At 47.1% G+C, this 17,859-nt stretch overlaps 1 protein-coding gene across 2 annotated transcripts in view; it reads left to right on the top strand.

The window, feature by feature from the left end:
- Positions 1–4,711: 4,711 nt before the first annotated feature.
- CACNG2 (calcium voltage-gated channel auxiliary subunit gamma 2) overlaps positions 4,712–17,859 on the top strand; it is a 51,726-nt gene continuing 38,578 nt past the window's right edge. Inside the window, exons 1-2 of one of the 2 annotated variants that reach the window (XM_030960356.1) lie at positions 4,712–4,980; positions 5,523–5,668. In XM_030960356.1, the coding sequence (XP_030816216.1) occupies positions 5,527–5,668 (142 nt within the window). In that variant the 5' untranslated portion in view covers positions 4,712–4,980; positions 5,523–5,526. Of the gene's footprint in view, positions 5,669–17,859 lie in introns of both variants that reach the window. The other variant, XM_030960355.1, reaches the window with a different exon arrangement.

Below are 17,859 nucleotides of genomic sequence, written 5' to 3'. Positions count from 1 at the left end.
CTATTGATTAGGAGGCTGCTGTACATACAAACCTTAGCATAGCATGGAAAGAGAAAGGGAGGCACAACAATTCACATTGCAGCAACTCATCATGGCGGAAAATTCATCCTGGTATCTCAGTCTTCTCCAACTATCTCTTCTGAGTAGAGAAGGAAGGCATTCCTTTTTTGCAGAAATCAACCCTCAGGGCTCATGAGAGGACACTTTTTGTTTCCCAACCATCTTCAAGTATACCACTCAATGGAAGAAAAGATGTGTAAGAAAAAGGGAAAAAGGAGTCTCACACGGAAAGCACAGGAGTTGTAGCTTCAAGACTCAATCTGAAACACTTCTCTTGGGGACTCGTGGGTACCCAATTCATTCATAACAGCATCCAGATCCCACTAAAATCAGCATAAACACTTTCACTTTGGTGTGCGTTATGAACACGTTCTGGATTTTTCAGTGCCTCTGCACACTAATGAACATATTACTTTGTAGGAGTGTTGTGAGGCTAAATGAACCATTTGTACAAGATATGGCTTGGAAGAGGACATGAGTGAGAAACTGAGGGACTACTGTATGGCAGCATTAGAATCTCATACTTGGTGCCTGCCAGAGTCCACTCCTGCCTATCACAAGAGTTTTTTTAGGCACTCCCAGAGCAGAACCTGCACCCATTTTGCATGGAAATCTGCTCATTTTAATTGATAGACCTCCATATCCTGTATCTCCCCTCTTTAATTTCTGGTCACAGGGTTACACTAGAGATGACTTTGCTGTAGTATTGATTGTCTGATGTTTAAACTGTGTTGTTGATCTTCAAGTTACATGAACCTGAAGATAAGAAAAGAGGCCCAGGGAGGCTTTTTCCATCTGCATTTATCTCCCTATGTTTATCATCTCCATCTCTAGCTCCTTCACCTGCAGGTCTTTGGCAAAACCCATAAATCTTTCCATGGCTTTCTAGTTTGTTGAACTGGTCTAAGAAAACCACCAGTATGCAGATATGATGTGAATTATGTTTCTTAAGTGCTTTGGGACTCTCTGCTTTGGATATCAGTGATGACTGCTCTGATCACCCCATCTGCTTTTCTAACAATACAGATATGTGACTTTTTCTTCTCCGGTAGAATATCTTACATTTTCATTCTCTTTATACACCATATCTCATTTCTCTCTTCTCAGCCCCATTGGCTTCCAGTTCTATGATCATCACCCTAACCCCAGTTTGTTTTTTCTAACATCTCCTCTGCTGGTGCATTTCCCTATTAACACCTCCCCTCTGCCTGCAAATGCAGCTGCACCAACTCTATCTCTTTTACAGCTCGTTACAACAGCTCCTTCTCAGCTGGCCTCCCCAGGATGAAGATTCCTAGATCCAATTTTTATACGCTATTGCTGTTTGATTTTATCCTATGTAGCAAAGAGCTCCACTGCAGCACTCAAACCACAAACACTATTCAGTCTCATTACCATCCCATGGAGTTGCTTCCGACTTTGTGCCCTTCATCTCGCTTCCTGCATCTTTCTCGTGCCCCTTTTTTTCCTACAGCACTGCCCCTTCTATCCACAAATAGCAGCACTCTTGGTTTGCCATTGGAAGCAGACTTCCTGTGGCTCCCTGTCTCATCAGCCTCTCATTTCAAGTAATTTAAAATGTAATTTAAAATCTCTCTATTTCCTCCAGACTATTAATTTCTCTCTCCTTACTCTTCTATAGATGTCATTCTGTGTTGCACTATTCAGAAGATGCGTCTGTTGTAAAAATCTGCCACAATGGTTTTATTCTGTATTCTTGTTTTGTATTATAATTTTTTATGATTCTTTGTAGGAAAGACAAAATCTCAGTGCAGCATCTAACCACAGCAGAAGCAGTCACACAGGACAGTCTGGCATTTGCATTGCCTTTGTTCCATTCTTCTCCTGTGGTATTTAGAACTGTAGAGGGATTGTTGTGAATGGCCTAAGAGTATATAAGTAGGGTAGTAATTTTATAGAAATTGCCATCCTGCAGACCTGGCCTTCTTACACTGGCAATTTCTTTGGAGAGAGCACGGACTTCTCTTGTTGCTGTAATACAGTATTTGAGAGTACAGAGTAACTGAGGAGCCAGCCTTCCTTGGAAGTATGAGATCCGGATTTCCAGAGTGTCCATACATGAGATGTTTGTGTCTGATGGATTTACGTGCAAGAATAGCCAAATGAAGATTTTTTCTTCTTCAGAATCTTTCAGACTCCTGGCCCAGGCTTTCTATCTTTCTTTGAAGAATGAGAAGATTTGAATATTGGGGTGGGATTGGAAAGGAACTACTAACACAAAAGCAAAATGCTCAGAGCCCCAAGAATTATTTATTCTTCCCTTATACCTTCCTCTTCAGGGCCCCTTCCCTCTTTCAGGAGATATATAAGGGGAGGAGAGGTCCTTGGATGATCTTCCCTAGCTTTCAAGCTAAGAGCCTCGTGGAGCTTCCTCCGCACAGGCCATCCCTTATAGGGCCACAATCTCCCACCAGTTTAGGGGTGCTCTCCACATCCTTCTGCCTCCCAAATTCCTTTGCACCAAGGACAACAGTTCAGAGAGCTTGTCCACAAACTACCATCCTCCACATTCTTGCAGCAGGCTGTACTCAGAGTACTAAAAATGCAGAGTACAGTATGCACCTGCCCCCTTGTTCATCCCCAGCTGTTCAGCAGCTCCAGGGTACAGAAAGAGCTCCCCCAGCTCCAATGGCAGAGGGCAAGGCTAGGATTCCCCCAGATGAACTAGGTACTATGTTTGTCCACAAACAATATTTCAGTGATCTCACTGTCTTCTATGACCTCTCCCTTTTTCTGCCTTCCCTGGGGCCTCTTCTGCCTGCTGGTGGTGATTTGTATATGGCTGATGCTGGACACCATGAGTGCTTGCTGGTAAACACCTCAATCTCAGTCTCAGCTGTGAGGGCAGCCTGGATTGTGCCCTCCAAATGGGGGAAATGACCCCGGGTCTGTAGGGCAGACAGTGGCCCCCTGACTGCTTACTATAGAGCCCTTCATGTCCATGAGTCCTGGGACAGATTGTCCTGGAAGGGCAGTCGCAGTCTGCACCCAGAGAGGGAGTAAGGAGAAGAGGTAACTGGAGTTATGAAATTGCAGCATGGCTGAAGCTCTCCAACTGGTTCAACTTCCCAGCACCCCCTTCCCCCAGCTCTGCTCCCCCGCATAGAGCAGCAGTGAACCTCAAGCAGATCTCCTGGTCTAATTTTTCACTGAACAATGAATTTGATCAGAGAGAAACAAAATCGTTTGCATCAAGAATTAGATTATTTCTTTTCTTCATGATTGTTGCATTAATGAGCAGCTACATGTATAGAACCAGGAGGTGACTAATGTAATTAACCTGGTGTAATGATACTGCTGAGGAAGAGAGAGAGGATTATGACATACTTAGATGTCAGTATTGCACAATTTTGTATGTGTTCCCTGTACTATCGGGTTGTGTCTGACACAGAAAACTTAAGCAGTGATAGATTTCAGTCTGCATCCATTCAGCTCATGCGTCTTTCTGTGTAAAATGAGGATGTGAAAGGTGGATTCCTTTCCCAGGGTTGAGGGGGTGGAGGTATTCAATTTTGGTGGTGTCTTTCCTTAAGAAAATGATACTAATTATCATAAATCGTCCTTTCTCATGAAGAATCTTCCCAAAATGTCTGCTTCTTGGAGCAGGCATTGGGATTTCAGTGAAATCCCCAAAGACAAAGTAAGAACATGGGGATCAACACAACGCTGGTCAGGGGGAGGCAGAGGGACGGAAAACGAGCAACACCAAGACATATGCAACTTGCAGCAAACCCGAGAAGAGTGAAGAGCAAGCACTTCAAAATCATAACAACAGCAATAAGAGCAGAAATACATGCTTATTTTTAAATTACCCTTCCACGTTACATTTCACCCGCCTCCTGGGGAGAGAAACGGCTGACTGAAGTTTTGTGCGGGTCTAACTGCGGTGTGCGGGTCGCACTCGCAGCTCCGGGTACCTACGGCGGGGATGCGAAGGAGGCTGAGCTGGGGGCGGCGGTGGGGGGGAAAGGCGATAAGCGAGGGAGAGACCCAGCGCCGTCTTCCCCTGGGCTCCGCGGCGGCCGCGGGGAAGCGACCCTTGCCGGAGCCGGCAGCGGCGGGAGAGGCGCAGGGCGGGGGCAGGCTGCCCCCCCGCCCCTCGCTGCCTGCCTGCTGCCTGTGCCTGCCCGCGCAGAGCGGAGCGGGGCGGAGGAGGAGGGAGGCTGCCGCCCGCGGATGCTGGGGCGCGGGCGGCGCGGGCAGGGCGGGCGGCGCGGGCAGGGAGCTGTCCTTCAGCACCGCGGGCCGCGGAGCGCTCCGCCCGCACCGCCGCCCGGGGAGCTGTCCTGCAGCACCGGCGGCCCGGGAGCGCTCCGCCCGCCCCGCCGCCCGGGGAGCTGTCCTGCAGCACCGCCGGCCAGCGCCGACACCGACACCGACACCGCCGCCGCCGCCGCTGCCGCCGCCGCTGCCGCGGGGAGCCGTCCAGCGCCGCGCCGCCAACGCCGCCGCCGCCGGCTTGATGCAGTAGCGGGGCCCGGGAGTCGCCGGGGGCTGCCGCGGGGCAGGGGGTGCCGCAGCCGGGCTCCGCTCCGCGACCCCCGCCCGGGAGGGGCGCCGCGCCTGTCCCCCCCCCCCCCCCCCCCCAACCCCCCTTCCAGGAGCCCCCTCTCTCCTCGCCCACCTCCGCCGGGAGCGAGCGCCGCGGCTGTGCGGAAAAGCCATGGGAGGCAAGACCTCGGCACCTGTTCAGCTGAAATCAAGGGCTTACAGTATACTGGGCACTCTGGCTTGGTGGTAGGAGCGAGCAAAAGGAAGGAGAAGCAAGCAAGAAAAAGTGAGAGAGGATTGGAGCGACTGCCGCTGCCGGGAAAAAAAAAATAAAAACCCAAGGAAGATAACTGGGAAGGAAAAGGATTTTCATGGCGCAGGCTGCAGAGCTAAGCAAGAAGACTGAAGGTTGCATCTCTGCTCTTACAGTCTCTAACTGTCTAGGTCCAGATAATGAGAGATTGTGTTGAGGATGCTGCTGCTGCTCCCCTGTTCACTGTGGAAGCCATCTCCAAATTAGCCATTACATATGGAAACTGGAGACCAGAATTTTAGAAAAAGGGATTAAGGCGTCTCATTTTGGGGGGGGTTCTCTCTTTATTTGTTTGGTTTTTCTTGGTTCTTTTCTCTCTTCTTTTTTTCTTTTTCCTTTTTCCTTTTTTTATATTTCAACCAGAACGTTTCCGATTTAAAAGGCAAGCCTCTTCCCGTGTGGTCTTTCTAATTTACACTCTTTTCCGTGGGCTTTCTTACCTCCCTTTTTTGATATCTATCTCTCTCTCTATACCCATTATATTATTAGTCGGAATTATTATTCTTTTATTTTATTAAACACACACACCCCAAGAATCAGAAGGCGGTTGGGTATTTGTATAATGAAGAATTATGGGGCTCTTTGACAGAGGTGTTCAGATGCTTTTAACCACCGTTGGTGCTTTCGCTGCCTTCAGCCTGATGACCATAGCTGTGGGGACCGACTACTGGCTTTACTCCAGAGGGGTTTGCAAGACTAAAACTGTCAGTGAGAACGAAACCAGCAAAAAGAACGAGGAAGTCATGACCCATTCTGGATTATGGAGAACCTGCTGCCTAGAAGGTATTTGATTCTGGACCTCCACACCCCCCCACCCCTTCTTCTCCCACCACCCCACGTTTCTCCCTCCTCCCCCCAATAAATCCCTCCACATTCCACCATTTTCTCACTTCATTCCTTTTGTGGTGGATTGAGAGTGGTGGGCTCAGTTACTCAGAGCACAGAGGCAAGAAGACAGGCAAAACATTCACTGTTCTGTTCCCTTCTCCTTCTTTCCCACCCTCCCCACTCCCACCTTCTCCAAAAATTCACTTCCTCCCTCCAACTAGAATGATGTGTGTGTTACAAAACCACCAAGAGATCCTTTCAAAAAGCAACTGTGCAGTCTGCCTGTCTTCAGCTTGTTTGTATTGCCTGGGTAAGCAATGCCAAAATGCTGTGTTATTGCCGTGCTCCGACTGCAACCAGAGAGTGAAATAATTGCTCTCTTTGCAAGGCTTATTTGCAAAGACAAGACTGTGAGTGAGGGGCAGTGTGGGGAGGAGGTGATTGCAAAGCCCTTTGGATGCAATTTAGTTCACTTTAGTAAGGAAAAAGAGAGAAAGGGAAGCAACCGTGTTATATCCAAAATGTCTCATACAGAATGATACCAGTCATCTGAAACAGAGTTCAGAGCATTTTGATATGTCTGTAGGCAACCACATCTCACTGGGCTGGATGCAGAGGGGTCTATGTGGCTGCTGATTGGTTTGATTTGGGGCTGGGGTTTTTCCCCAGTTTGTTTGTTTTTGGGAGGTGGGTTTTGTCTGGGGTTGGTTTTGGGGTTTTGGGGTTTTTTTTAAGGTTTATAGTAAAGGCTTAAAATAAACAAGTCTCTGAATGGAGAAATCAGCTGAAGTCTGATGTGGTGAAACTGAACAGCAACTCAGTGACATGTCTGATGACAGAAGAGACACCACTGCAGCCAACTTCTGGAATCAGACGTTCTAAAGGGAGAGGGAAAGAAAAGAGGGGCCAGTGATTTGCTTTTAAATATGTGTTGCTGAGTACTGCTATTGGCGTACATGTGGGCTGGGGAGGTGGTCTCCAGCCTGTGCTGGAGGGAGGGGGGCAAGCGATGTAAATGCACGGTTTGTGTTACACACGTAGTGAGGAGAGAGTGAGAGAACAGGAGCGCACATTAGAGCCCATTGTGAAAGCCCTGTTTGTGAATCAGCTCCCAGCTGGACAGTGGGCTGCCGGGGTTCATGGACATGCAGGGATAAGATCGGTGCCTGCCGGTGTCCACCGGAGCTGGGTGTGCCTGGAGCTCCCTGTCGGGAGAGAACGGCAAGTGGGTACCGCAGAAATGATTTTCTTAACCCGGCACTGGGAGATGGAAGGCAGGGGAAGGGGGAAATAAACTATGTATGTTTTGATGTCTCTCACCAAAGAAAGCTAAAGCTGCTGTTTGGAAATGGTTGTGTCCAGGAAGAAGCATGAATTTCCCCCCCATTCTTGGTGCAAATGGTTGAGTGATGGCTGGACATGTTTTGAATAGCTAAGTGACTTCATTGAGCGATGGTCTATTTGACGCATACTGCATTTAGTGCCCTTTGTCAACCCAAACTGCTGCCTTTTAACATATCCTGCAGAGGAGCTCTATGCTGAATACTATATGCTGTATCCACGCCAGAAAATCAATAGCAGTAAATTAATGGGGGATGTTTTAAACACACTTGCTCATACACACGCACAGATTTCCTGTAAATAGATAAATACATAGAGGTATATATTAATAAAAAATGAAAAGCCTTTCACACAGATATTCATTACAACCAGGGAAGGAGACATCTCCTTAATTAAAAATTAATGAGAGAGAGGGAAAAAAAAAAAGCCCAAATGCAAAGCCATGCAGGGAAGAGAGGCTGCAGGGATGAACTCCCTTCCTGAGCCGTGTCCCCAAGCTGGAGGGCGGAGGGAGGCTGGGGTTGAGACAGAAGGTATGAGGACCCCAGCCAGGAGAGACAGTGAATTCAGATCATGTCTATCTGCCCACAGAGCTGTACCCAGAGGGACACGGTCTGAGGGGGAGGAGGAAGGGGCGGGTGAGGTTTGTCAGATTGGAGGAGCTCAGGGCTCCTTCTCCTTTACATCTGACAGGACCCCACAGGCACTGTTGAGAAGTGGCTTGCATGGCAAAAGAATGTGCCAGGATGCTTCCAATTAAAAGCTTTGAAGTGCCCCCAGCCCCCACAATGTTGTGCTGCCAGCCCAGGTCCCCTGCCCTCCCTGCTGATGCTCTCCAGTGGGCTAAAACACTCATAGCCCTGCATGAACGGCATGAAATTCAGCCTGAGCACAACCTGCACGGCCCTGGCAGGGTGCTCTCACTCACCCCACATGCGTGGGGGTCAGGCTGGCCCAATCCCCCCAGCCCCCCAATGCTGGGCAGCACAGCAAGTGGGGTAGGAGGGTGCAATGCACCACAGGGGAGCTGAGCCCAGCTCTGAGTGCCTTCCCTGAGGGCACAGGTTGCACTAAAACTTGGATAAAGACTTGGTTTCAAGACCATCCCCATGGGCACACGCTGAGCAGGGCCTGAGCATGGATTTGCCTCGTGAGGTGGCACAGCATAGGTTTGGCTGCTGGGATGTCTCTGCTTGGCTTCCCGCAGCCCCAGAGCCTGCATGGGGTGGTGGCTGGTGCTCCCTTGGTCCCAGGACAGCACAGCCAAATATCCCCACCAGCCCTTGGATGGCAGGGCTCTTACTGTCATGTCTGATCAACTTAGTTGGGGGATATCTTCTTTCTTGTCATAAGGAATCAGAACAGTGTCCCTGGTTGGTTCCCTCTCCCTGGTGAAAGCTTCCTGCTGGTGAACAGGAGAGAGAAGGATGCAGCAAAGACTCCTTTCTTCCATGATACATAGAGTGGGTAGATTTGTGGAGGAAAGAGCTTCGTCTCAGGAGGCTGTAAAAAGGACAAAAACCTTGAGTCTGTGCACAGCCTCCCCACGGTGTGGCAGAGGCACCTGATAAAGGATGTGGGCCAAGCACTCTTCTCCCTGGGGTAGATGTAAGGGCAGGTCTATAGGGTGAGGGAGGTGGTGAAGAGGAGGGCAGGAGGCTTTGTAACAAGAAAATAATCAAAGGAGGAGTTCAAACTGCCATCTGCTACTGGTAGGAAGCCTCTGATAATGTTGCCTTCATTTCTGGAAACTTGAAGGAATGCTGGCATTAGTCAACACTGTAGGCTGTCAGAGATAGTGGACACCTCATGTTCAAGTTATCATACCAAATTGTCTTTTCTCTTCTTGGCCAAGAGATCCAGTAGCAAAAATGGATGTGAGTACTTATCTTGGGCTCCATGCACAGATACATTTTTGTCAGAATTGCAAACTCCTCTTGGAGAATTTGGTTCCCAGGCTTTCAATTTTTGGGTTTCCCTCTCTTCAGTCATTCTATTCCCTACAATGGACTTTTAGTCAGCACTTTCAGATCTTTGTATTATTTCAAAGGAGTGTAATTTGGGATGTTCCTCCTCTATTGGGATTTCTTTCCCCCCTTTCTTGTGTCCCACAGTGAGCCCCTGCTCCATAGTGGGACTCAAGCAGACAGGTGGTGTCAGTTCACATTACTGCAGATCATGCTTCTGATTTTTTCCTTAATCTTCCTCCAGATGATTCTCTCTTAGACTTTGGGGTTGCCCAAATATGTCTCTGGGCCATTTAAAAGTCTCTGCCTTTCAAGAAAAATGGTTTTCCTCAGCTCTTTAACTGTATAGCACAAAACACAAACGAACACTGAACAATTGAGATCTACAAGCTCATGCCCCACATGGATGCTGCACTTCTTACAACTTCGAAATGGCTGCGGATATTCCAGCCTAATTCCTTCTTGGCACTGAATGTTTTAAAACCACTTTTTATTATGAGTGATGCCCTGTCTAATTCTTTCATTAGCTCCTGTAGATCTCCTACAGGATCTCAAAAAGTGAGGGACGATGCCTTATCAGGGTCTTATGAAGCAAGCAAATGAAATGTATTTCGTATCTGTAGGTTATTGGTTTTGTCATGTTGTCATTATTATTAAGAAACAGATAGGTCTGGGAGGCTTTTGTACTGAGAAGGCGGGAGAGAAGAGTCCAGGGCAGGCAGGCATGAGTGATGCACATGGGGTTAGACATCCCTGTAGATCTGACTGGTGTGAAGGCAAGTAATTGAATGGATGTTGGTGGAGAAAATAATTCCTGCCTAGAGACCCTTCCCAAGGAGAATTAATGAGCTGGTCTGTTCCCTTTCCAGCTTGTTATATCCAAACAATGCATGAGAGCTAAGTGCAGATCCAGTGTTTGCAAAAATGAAGAGCTGACAGCAAAGTGAGGCAGGGCGACGGCCGTGGACAAGCTTCTGCCAGACAATTCTGGCGCTGCGTCTCTTCCTCTCACTGCCTTCTCCCACTGCTGTTTGTTCCTGGTGCACCTCTTTCCTTTCACATCCATTTTATATGTGGGTTTTTTCCCTGTTTTCCCTCTTACTTTTCATGATTTTATTTCTTTCAGCTGTTGTTTCCTGTCAGTGTCCCTAGTTTTGCTCTCAGAATTGCCTGCCGTCCTACTTCCGAGGACCCACAAATCTACAAAGGGTCTTTTCCTTTCATCCTTGCTGACCTAATCCAAGGCCTTATCTGAAAATTCAGTGAGTGTAGCAGTAGATTAAATCAGGGTCTCCATGTCTTCACAGTTCAGGACCAGGAGCATCCTAGCCCAGCCGTGAGATGCAGCAGGAGGAAATGACCAGGCACAGAGCTGATTGTTGCTGGCATTGCATCTGATGGGGAAAAAAGGATTCAGAGCTGGACAGGCCTTGGGTGAAGAAGAAGATAAAGGATTTTAAAAAGTGGGGTGGCAGATGGTGAGGAAGAATTACTCAGGATCCCAGACTTGGGTGGGTTTGGTTCTCCTCTCAGCTTAAATTCACACCTGACTGAAGTCAGAGAAGGCAGGGATGTGAGGGGTTGAGACCTGCAAGCTCAGCTCCTTTGTAAGATCTGACAAAGAAATGCTGTTCCTCACTAGTGAGTTGCTAGAACAGACTTCTAAATTGCTTTTAAATTATGAATCTTCCTGCTGAGAAAGAGGAATGGGTTAATACTGTCCTGAAATGCACCAGAAATTGCCTTGCTGAAAAGAGTGAGAGTGAAATGCAGTGGGAGGGACATGGAGGTTCAGTGTGGCAGCAGTAATGTATAAAGAAATTACACAGAGACAGAACAAATGTCTCTTTGCCAGGGAGACCAGGAGCTATCCCTATCTAATGTTTCTCTTTTAACCCATCCCTTTCCCCATGCAGCCCTCTGTGCCCCCGTCTCACTTGGTTGCGGTTTGGTATGATCTAAGCAAGAGTTTTGGGGGAGGAGAACCACTGAGGTTTGACAGCAGAATCTCCATATTTATTTAATTTAAAAGCAGTAGCGAGGCGGTTGCCGGGGGGAGCAGGGAACATTTCAGGCTCTCAGATGGCTCTGCCCCCTGCCCCTGTTCTAAGAGCGGATTTCCAATCAAGCATACCCGGTTTATCCCAGGGGGAGCCCTCGCTGCTCCATTCTGTGCTGCTTCTCCCTTCCATATCGCACTCCTTGTCAGGGGATGTGCTGCTGCCTTCCTTTCACGGGCACGAAACCTTCCCCCTTGCAGGGGGCTCTCAAGGAGAGAAGGGGGCTGCTGCCAGAAGAATGGCTTACAGCAGGGTTCCTGCTTCATATCCTCCTTGCTCAGCCCCCAGTCCAAGGCAGCAGCCACCCAGTTAGGCAGCCACTGCTTAGGCATATGCAGAATGCAGTGTAAATACAATACACCTAAAAGTTATTTTCCCCGTGCCTATATAACCTCAGCTTTTTCCTTACCCTCCATCTTTGACTCATTCTATCCATCTCCATTTTAATTTGTTCTCATTTCCCTCCCCTGTTTTTCCTCTTTATTTTTCCCTTTCATCTTTATGTCTCTTCTGTGCTTTCTCTCAAAAGCATCTTCTCCTTCATTATTTCTCCCTGTTTGTCTCCAAGTTCTCTGAGGCCCATCCCCCTTGCTCTGTTATATTATCCTATCTTATATTATCCTATCCTCTGTTATGTTATCTTGTCCTTGCTCCTCTCCATCCCCTTTGCTGCTGCTGTCGCATTTATCTATCCTCTATCCTTTTCTCCCTGCCATTATTTCCCCATGTCTTTACCCAATCTTACATATAGTCATTCCCTCCAGCTAAAGGACCCCATTCTTTGGGAGCTGTGCTGCCTGTGTGCTCTAAATAAACACTTTTCCAGCCTCTTTCTGGGTGTCCTCCTCCTCCTTTCTCCAGCCAGTGCCCCCTCCTCAAAGCAGTGTATGACACCAGTTGCTGTCACTGTCTCCTCTTACTAGCAGCCCAGCTACCTCTGAGTGGGGTGAGACCCGAGCCCCTCCCTCTGCTCCCCTCATTGCTCACTGCCTGTGGTCAGTCCAAGCTCCCTCCACTTTGCTGCCTCCAACCTCCCATGGCCGGAGGGCTCACTGGCAGCTCAGCTGATGAGCTGGCTCATCTGCGTGCAGCCAGCAACTGGGCTGGAAGGAGCTCATGGCAGCCCTAAATGCCCTCCCTGGCAACCCTCAGACATGGATCAGGCCAGGATCCAAATGGAAAATAAGGGTCTCTCAAAGCCATAACCCTGGGGCAGTTGTTGTGCACTACAGTGAAGGATCTCCATTTGTCAGGGAGAAGAGTCTCAGCGAGCAATCGTCCTTTTTGAGCTGTTTTCAGGGGAATGATTTTCTCTGACATTCTCAGGAATACCTAAGCTGGGGAAGTGAATGGGGCTGGGGGCTCCAAGCCCCATGCTTGTCTGAATGAACCCCAGTGAGGAGGGGCAGAGGGTATCACTGGCTGGTGAGAAATGGGGGATTGTGTGCTATCCAGGGCTCTACGTGAACCGTGGTGACTCACTGGGTGCCAGAAACAGGTACACTGCTGTTAATGGTCTATTGCAGCACATGGCTGCAAACAGAAAACCCACCACCAGCAAGTCCCCAAGTATAAGGAGTGAAGCAAAGGGGACAGCAGAGAGTGCAGAAGTAGGGGTTATCCAAGGATGGGGTGTTGCAAAGTCAGAATAGGGTTCATAAAAGGGGCACAGGGACAAGGAATAGTAGGAAGGTTGTGTATGAAGGCTAGGCATGTTTGCCTGGAAAAGGAGGTGAACGAGAGGGAAAGTGATTGGATTGTGTTGAATAATGAATGGACTAGAGAAGGTGGATCAGTAGCTCTTGATTTCCCCATTTTGTAACACACAGACAAGAGGACCTGACATGAGTCACAGGAGACCCAGTTAGAGCTTTCTCATTTGATGCATATCAGGGCTGTAGAGCTCACTGCCACTGGAGCTCTCATGGCCAAGATTTTAACAACATTTAGCAAGCAAGTGGGCATTTACGACAGAGTTCACGAAAATTAAGCATCCTCCTAATGGATGTGAACCGCATTTTGGGTGTTTTGTAATTCGGCAATTAAGCCAGTCACCATAAAAAACTAGGATAACATTTCACAAGGGCAGTCTATCCCCTATCTGACTGCCATGTGGTTCTTGCCTCTTCCCCTGAAACATTTGTCAGGGATTAAACAGAGCTCAGATTTACTTAGTCTGGCATTTCTTTTGTTTCTAGATGCTATGCTGTGCAGTTGCAATGTAAGATGCAAACTAGGCCTGCATTTCTGCTGGTGTCAATGACTGCCCTAATTTGACAAATTAACAGTGAGCTTAGGTATTTCTATCATATTTTGCTAGGAAGGATCTGGGATAGAGAGCAATTAAGAGCATATGGAATTAAGTGGAGTCCTTTTTCTTCACACCCCAGGGTATAAAGTAAGTAGCTGGCAATGAAGGTGCTATATATATGCAAAGAATTATTATTGTTGAAGTCCCTGCTTCCCAGAAAGCAGTAGGCTTTGAGTCTCTTTGATGCTATCACAACTAAATTAGAAACAAGGGGGCCTCTTTCCTCCTGTATCTGTGGAAATGATGACTGCACTGGCATGCGATGACGTACAACACTGTAGTGTTTCTATGCACAAGAGATGGAGGCCCAGTTCTCCCCTCGTTGCTCTGATGTGACCTCGGTGACTTGGATGGAGCCACACTGCTTACGCTGCCCGTGTAGGCAAGGGGAGAGTGAGGCTGAGGAAGGGCTGTGCGTGCTTCCAGCATCCATGCCCCCAAGGTCACCGCGTGGCCCTGCTCTGCCAGTGACGTACCCAACCAACCAGGGGCTAAATTCATTTCTAGTGTGAGTGGGTGTGACAGCCCCAAAGGTAATGAGATTCTGCATTTATTTATGCCAGCTGTTCACCAAGTCCAGCAGTTCCTCCTTTAACTATTCCCATTTTCATCATCTTTCACCCTCATTAGGAAAATTCGACTTGGCTGCTCTTCCTGTGGGGCAAAAATTCTCATACAGATTCCTCACCTTGGATGGGTGAGTGTGTAAAATGGCAGAGGTGACCATGAACTTGCTGGCATTCACGTTTCTCTTCTTTCTGCATTTCTATCTTTATCTGCACCTCTCTTTTTTATTGACAGCTTTCTGTCTCCCAGACCTGTTTATTCTCCTTGTGTTAAAGAAAAGCTCTCCCATAAAATTCCAAACTACTCAATCAGAGTTTTCATATCAAGCCCTGCAGGACAGGTGAAATCCACTTCTCTTTCTGTGGCACAGGTGACTAAAGTATTTATACTAGCTTCCTGTCAAATCTATAACTCCCCAGAGAAGCATATGGACTTTATGCCGCATTTCCTATTCCCCCAGAGCATATACTCCTATCTTCTAGCTGTGAAAAACAGAAAATGAGGATGGTATACAAAAACTTGAGAATGCAATGTCATCCTATTCATGGGTAGGGATTTTTCTGATGTGTGTTTTTGCTAGAAGCAAACACCTATAAATTTCTGATTTAGCTTGTTGTATAAAGAATACATTCTGTCAAATAAAGAATAACACTATCCACCTCCGTTCCTTGGATTTTCTATCCCTTTCTGATTTTTCTCTTCCTATTTCTCAGTTTTCATTCTCCTTCTGAACATGATATTTTATTTTAGTGCTGGTTTTATTTTTCTCCTCCCACTCCTTCATAACAACATTTCATTCTTAAATTTGCTATCACTCAGGGAACTTCTCTCTTTCTTCAGGTCTTGTTTATATCACCAGTGTAGCTGCAGTGAGATGGATCATGCTTGAACACTGAATATTTCCCAAGTTTATGGTTGTGTTCATTCAGTATCACAGATCATTGTGAATCAAGCTACTTTTCATCCAACCCTATTTGCTGACTTCTGCAACCTTACTGTGACCTGTCCATTGTAAACAGTAAATTTCTGAGAACCTATTCCTGGAGCTTCATCTCCTCCTGAGGATGTTGCATAATATTTTTCTTTCTTAGTTCAATTTTTTTTCACCTTTGGTTTTCATTTTTCTTCATCCTCTTCATCATTCTTCTTCAGAATTCGCTGTTTCTTCATCTCTTCCCTTTTTTCCACATCATCTCTCATGTGTGGATTTTTCTCTTACAGTCCTAACACTTGATGATGTTTCCCCTCTTCCTTTTACATTTCCAGCCCATAGTCCTCCTGGGTAGGAACTAGTCCCCTTGATCCCATCCCATCCAGCCTCTTTGGAGAGGTGGTGGAAAAGGACTCACAACTAAGTCTGTTGAAATGTGCATGTGTGCACGTGTGCACACATGCATGTCCCTTCAGATATGATTGGTGATTAATTGGTATGAAAGATTGGTGTTTGAGATTAAGTGGTTTGCTTTTGACTCTTGCCTTTCAAGCAGCCATGAGGAGCCATTCCCAAATGTAGATGCCCCACAGAATTGTCTTCAGGGTACAGGGTCTCAAGGGACCAACCATCAGGAATTTCTGCTGCTTTGTTTTAGATTCAAGCATTGTCCTTTTCCTTAGGCTGAGGGTCATGGGTTTTTGAAGGGCAGTGGCAGAACCATGAAAGAAGGCATTTTTCTCTTGCTCATTTTTGAGTGAGGAGTGAATGAACTGTGATAAATATTTTTCTGTATATAACTAGAGCTGTCTCAAAGAAGTGGCAGAGGAAACAGATGGCAGAGGCCCTTTATAGGCAGCTGCTGTTGTCTCTTAAGGTGTCACCATCACAAGAAAAGTGGTTGTAATCGAGGAGCTTCAAGATGTGAAAGGACTGAAATGACTTGAGCAGAAAAGAATGTCATCCTGCCTGAAGGCAGGTGGGAGGGGGACGGAAATCAAATATTCAGAGACAAAAAGTACATGGAATAGGTTGGAGCCACTATGAAGTTATACTGAATTTCACAACCACAGGATGGATGGTTTCCCTGTGTTTGGGATTTCCTAATTGGCCACAGACAGTAGGAACATTTTAAGCAGGGTGAAGAACTGTTTTAGTTTATTTTGGGGACAGCAAGAGGGGTTAGTGTCCAGCAGAAACAATTGAGTGAGAGACTGAGATCCCCACTGCACTGTGGAAATGCAGTTGGGCAGGAGTGAGGAAAGGTCCAGGAATAGCTACCTCCAGGCTCCTTTCTCCTCCAATTGCTTCCAAGCACTACTGCAGTGCATGCTTTTGGTATGGCGGATGCTACAGTTTAGTGTAGAAGCTTCTGTCCCAGATATTCCTCAAAATACCTGCCTGGAGCCCTATGATCTCAGTGTATGCAGCACAGAGAGAAATTGTAAGCTGACCTGTGAAATAACAGAAGTGGAGACAAGTAGCTGCTCCCTAAAAAATAACCAGGCTTTCGTTCCTTCATATTTTCCAGTCTTGGGGGGATTGCACAATGGGCTAGACCTCTAAGTCTTCCAAACATGGAATTGTTTTATCTTTCCTGTTGCCCACGTGTCTCCAAAAGTAGGAGCCATGTATTTCTTTCAAGGAAGAGAAAATACACAGAAAAAGTTCAATAGGAGAATATGGGAGGAAGCCTGGGAGGATGGTAGGGTCTCTCATGAAGTGCAAGGGTTTGGGGCAACAGAGCAGCCATGAACAGGCTTGCTGCTGGAGATAATTGGCGCTCAACATTGCACAGTGTCCTTTAGCTGAGGATTCCATTGGAACTGTACTCAGTAGCCTCAAAGGGAACAACTGCCAAGAGCAGAGCAGAGCAGTGCAGCTACTTTGCTGTTGGGAAAGGGAGAAAAAGAGAAAATAATATGTCTACCCTGCTGAGTGAACTGCAATGCAAGCAGCAGCACAGCACAAGAAAATGCATGGGACTGACAATTTTTCTAAATTTTGGGTGAGCACAACTCTTTCTCAATCATTGTTCCGTTCTTCCCCTCTTCATCCATCACTTTGTCCATCTGTTCACAGGGAAGCATAACTCAGGACAAGAATGACTTTCCAGGAATTAATTCCAGGGGAATCACAAGATCACAGGAGAAAGGTGTTTTTCTGTATGCTGCATCATTACAGCTTGGCCCACATTTACAGGAACAGTGAGGGGGAAAGCATTCAGAGCAAAGCAAGACTGTGAGAAAGAGCATTGTGACAATATAAAGGCACCAGGACCAGGGAGGACTTTTATTCTTCTGCAGAAACTGAAGGGATGGGTTGTTTCTGGAAGTAAACCAACTCAGCTATGGAGGAAAGCATCTCTGTGTGCTGGAAATGGAGGGACATTGGGGGCTGGAAGGGTCTGTGACAGCTGGAAAGCACAACTGGCCAGAAGGAAATCTTAGGCAAGAGAGGACCCAGGGCTTGGCCACAGTATGACAAGGGAAGGTGGTAATAGGAATGCAATGTGCATGCTGGAAGGAGATAATTGAGATACATGGTCTGAAAGAGGAAGATGAGTCAGAAAAAATTCTGGGACTCAGAGGTAGGAGAGGTTTGAATTGCTGAGAGAAGCAGGAGTATCAGATAGAGCTGATGGATGGAGAGACAGACCTCCTCATCCAACTTCTCTGAATTGTGGAATTGGATGGATTTTCACCTGCTGATGCCAATATCTACCACCACTAACAGCGCTCCCTCTCACTCCTTCCTGCCCCAGTCTGTGGGAGACAGAAGGATTCAGACACAGAAAGACTGGGCAGGATCAATCATATAGACAAACCAGTCTTGGACGTCCAGCAGTTTGGGAAGTGTGACCAGTGGTTTTTACTCCATACAGTAAAGTTTGAAAAAGGAAAGAAGAAACAAACTAGTTGGAGCATGACATTTTAGACTTGACTTAGTGATGCCAAGAAAGGCAGGCA

Source organism: Camarhynchus parvulus, chromosome 1A (genome assembly GCF_901933205.1).
Source record: "Camarhynchus parvulus chromosome 1A, STF_HiC, whole genome shotgun sequence".
Classification (NCBI taxonomy): Eukaryota; Metazoa; Chordata; class Aves; order Passeriformes; family Thraupidae; genus Camarhynchus; species Camarhynchus parvulus.
Note: the sequence above shows the minus strand (reverse complement) of the source record. Positions and strands in the feature narration are given on the sequence as shown.